Consider the following 4,127-nt stretch of genomic DNA (forward strand, 5'->3'; position numbering starts at 1 on the left):
CAAAGATGAGCAAGAAATTTGTTAATATCAAGATCAGACAATCAGACAGTAATGTATTAGCAAATAAGATGTAGCGCATGGTTGTATAGAAGAACTGCTTCATGAAAAAGGTTGTGATTAGCAAAACGTTTATGCAAAGGAAAAGTGATACAAAAACCTGAACTAAAATGACTCTGTAATTAATGCTTCGCATTAGGGATTCACCACCAACCAATGAGTTGTTGTTAGTCATATTTTTCTCTGGTTTTAAAGGTTTTAATCTTTCCTGTGGTGATTCGGTCAAATAAGTTCAATATGAAAGATCTCACTGCTGCAACTGGTAGAATTTGCATTGACTAAAACAACTTTACACACCCTTAGCATGTGACATATATGTACAATAAATCACAGACAGAAACACATCAACAGGTCAAAGGGCATAAGCTTACTAAACCATCCCTGCAACACAGCATTGTGGCACCAATTTCCATAGACAGATGTCGTCTGTTGAGCTGCATGCAGCCTTCTGAGAGATGATCGTGTATGAAGACTTTATAGCAGCAGCTATAACACAAGGGGGATGCCAAATGAAAAGTTTACCTACACAATGTTGTCATCACCTGCTAACACACTTCCTATGTTGTAATTAGACAGCACCTATTCAACCAAACTGTATACATTTGTGAGTAAAGGGGACATTTGTTGGCTGATTGAGAAAGGCCTCATGACTTGTGACTTAAGGTCTCTAAATGTGTAGTATGTAACTGATAAATAAATTATACTTTGTGGCTAGTAGAAAATGTACTAACATTTTCAGATAGAGATACAAAGTAAAATGTACCAAAAGTTGGGTGAGCATTCCTATGGAAGCCCAGTTTCATGTTAAAGGTGTAGTGTGTAGTATGAAATTAAAACATACCTATGAATATTATATTCATACACCCAGAGTCACATCCAAGATGGCAGCCAAGTCAGTCCATTGTTTGTGTGTCAGTACCTGAGGTCTGACTTTTTCACTGTGACATTGTGACAGTGTTTCTCCTGTTCTGCAGTTCTGACCATCTCTACTGTAAATACTGTACCTAAAACCTCCCACTGCTACCTGGTCTGTCCTCAAAAACAGCATTTAAGTTGGCAACATGTATTTCATTGTATTCCTGATGCTTCTTCAGTGCAGCCCTGGATTAAATGGACTAAATGGACACATATACTTCATATACTCCAGACAATTCTCAACTTCTCAGACAAGAAGTTTTAAGCCATTTTACCAACTAATTGTTCCACTTCATCAACTACAGGTCTACTGTTCTCAAGTGTCTCTCCCAGTATCTTCAAAACCTAATGCTGTTACATTACTATTTTACCATTTCAGAGGACTCTTTCTTACAGTCTGTAGGTGACAAGAACAAACAAAAATTATGATGTATGATTATACTTTTGTTGATGCTTTCTGAAAATGTTCAGCCCAATCCTGGGCCTACTACTTTTCTACAATGTTTATTCACTCTCTCAGATTTCAAAGCCAGAACAGGCCTTGGTTTTATACACTTAAATGTTAGATGTCTTGTTTCTAAAATGGATATGATTAATATCTGGACAAATACAACCAACGCTGACATATTTGTTCTATCCGAAATTTGGCTTAAGAAATCTATAACTGATGAATGAATTTCTATTAATGGTTACAAAGTCTATAGAACTGATCGGGTAAGTAAAGGAGGTAGGGTTGCCATGTATGTTATAGGTTCATTAGCTCTGTTACTCTGTCAATAACTAAAGCTAAACAATTGGAGGTCTTGGCAATCAAAGTAGATGTATCAAAAGATTCTCACATCACCATGACTGGCTGCTATAGACCCCCATCTGCCACTAAGGATGCTTTCAAATCTATTTCAGATATTTTACATGATTTTAATGACTCTGAATTCATTCTTATGGGTGATTTAATTCATTTTAAAAGATATTCGCCCATTTGCACACACATTCACGGCAAACAGAAACTAACGCAGTTCAGTAACCTTTAAAGCAATGGTTCTCAACCTGGGGGCTTAAACTAAAACTTAATGGGAGGCCGTCTTCATTTTAAGGGTTGTAAGAAAACTTAAGAAAATTGACACAAAAGGGCTATATCTCAGCATTTTGTTCAATTGAAAATTATTTTAAAATTATATAAAAAGTTGCTAAAAATATCAGGAAAATTCATTTCTGATGCAATATCCATAAAACATAAAACATATAACTTAGTCAGGGGTCATCAATAAGCATGTAGTGGTACCTGAAGAAGTGGGTATACTCTTTATTCATATCCAAATTTTTTTGAAGCAGCCGTCCAGCAAAGGATAAAACCCCTGTGTTATAAACAGTGACATATAAAACTAAAGATAAGCAATAAATTCTGGCCCACAGACTGGGGTAAGACAACTAAATAATAATGCATTTTATTAGTATAGTATTCCTTGTTCCTTACTCTATCTACTCATAACTCACAATTTTGTCATCCCTATGCCATTCTAGGGGAAAAAATTCAGCGAGCATAACAATACTGAATGATGCACATCCGGGAGGATTTAAAAATTTGTATACCCATGAAAAATAAGTGGGTATACTCCATATACCTACGCATGTCCTGCAATACATCACCACTCATCCGTAATGATGACTGTTGTCTGTTGATATAATTTCAATGTATTATTTCAGGTGTATTCTGTCTTACTCAGCATGTTATTTCTTATATAGTTATGTTACATGTTTCAGCACTCTTTCTTTATACTTTGCTTTGTTGTTGTTGATATGCACACATGCATGTAATGTCGTAAAAAATAAAAGGTGGGCAATCTAAAGAAGCCGCATGGGATTAATACTGTTTTGTTTTGATTTTGGGTATACTTTGCTGTAAAACTCAAAATATTATCTTTCTGTATATGTACAGTATAGAGATTTTTCCTTAATCCATGCTCACAAATCACTGAATTGAGGAAACAGATTTCAAACAATGTTTGGAAGAAGATCTGGATTGTTGTCATTGTCTGGCCTGTGTACTCAGTATCATGAGGGAATATGATAGTGCTGGTGGCACTCTGCTGTCATGGTTTGTTTTTCTCCATGTGGATTTAGAGTTAAAAAAGAACAGCAATGGTAATGGGCTGATCAACCCTATTCTCTTATGGCAAATAAACTCCTATGAAACTCATTAAAAGTGACTATTGATAGCTTCATTAATTATTTTAAGTATCCTCTGTCTGATTTGTCTTGAAGTTTCTGTAATAATTCAGTGTTGTTATCAAGATGTTTTTATTAGGCTTAATGGGTAAGTTACACTCATTAGAACTTTTCGGCTACCGGGCTCTCACTCAATATTGGGCCATATTCAAAACGTTCTCCCAGTGAGTTACGCTGACACAACAACATTGCTTTATGGTGGGTATATATAATTAAGCTATGAGATTTTTCCAGCTCAATCCAGAATCCTGGATTTTCCAATTTCTGCAAACTCTTCGCAATTAACCTGACTCTCTGAGTGTTAATTTGTTCACCTTCATGTTTTTTTTCAAATATATTGCACTAAAAACTATTTACATTTTGTCTGTTATTGTTTGTGTTTAAAAAAGCTTGAACACATTGTGACAGAACACTCCAATAGAGTAATTTACTGAAAAATATTAAAATGGATTCAACTATAAATAAGCGATTATTTTATTGTTGTTGGGTGTATTAGTAAAATTTGTGTCAATTTGGAAAGAAAAAGAGGACACAGCAAATTAACATTTGAATCTCTGAACAATTATTTAATATCAAAACAGGTCACAGATATTAACTCTGACATTTCAAAGCCACATCATTCAAGAAATATGCATAAGATTCCCAAAACTGATCAACCAGTGTAATAGTGTAATATCAATTCAGGTTACCATCAACTGTGACATTTTAAAGCAACATTGGTCCAAATGTGCAACAGGTAACCATTCTCCCACTGTGTGGAAGAAGGTACTGGAGGCCTTATGGGGGCACAAACTGCATCATGGATTAACTAGCTTTTTAGTTAATTGTGGACTACATGGTGTAAATATGATTTAGAAACTGTAAAATGTTCTTTAAAGTTATTGGTGTAATATCCATGGCAATGATATGAATTTCCCCTTGGGGATGAA

The 4,127-nt window shown here is 35.0% G+C and overlaps 1 protein-coding gene across 1 annotated transcript in view; it reads left to right on the forward strand.

The window, feature by feature from the left end:
• The window catches only part of LOC118341370 (odorant receptor 131-2-like), a 10,415-nt gene that overhangs the window by 3,661 nt on the left and 2,627 nt on the right, over positions 1 to 4,127 (forward strand). Inside the window, exon 4 of the mRNA XM_035679619.1 lies at positions 1,278 to 1,371. Within this exon, the coding sequence (XP_035535512.1) occupies positions 1,278 to 1,371 (94 nt within the window). The remainder of the gene's footprint in view (positions 1 to 1,277; positions 1,372 to 4,127) is intronic.

This window comes from Morone saxatilis, unplaced genomic scaffold (genome assembly GCF_004916995.1).
Source record: "Morone saxatilis isolate NCDOM2014 unplaced genomic scaffold, NCSU_SB_2.0 Contig8, whole genome shotgun sequence".
NCBI classification, from domain to species: Eukaryota; Metazoa; Chordata; class Actinopteri; family Moronidae; genus Morone; species Morone saxatilis.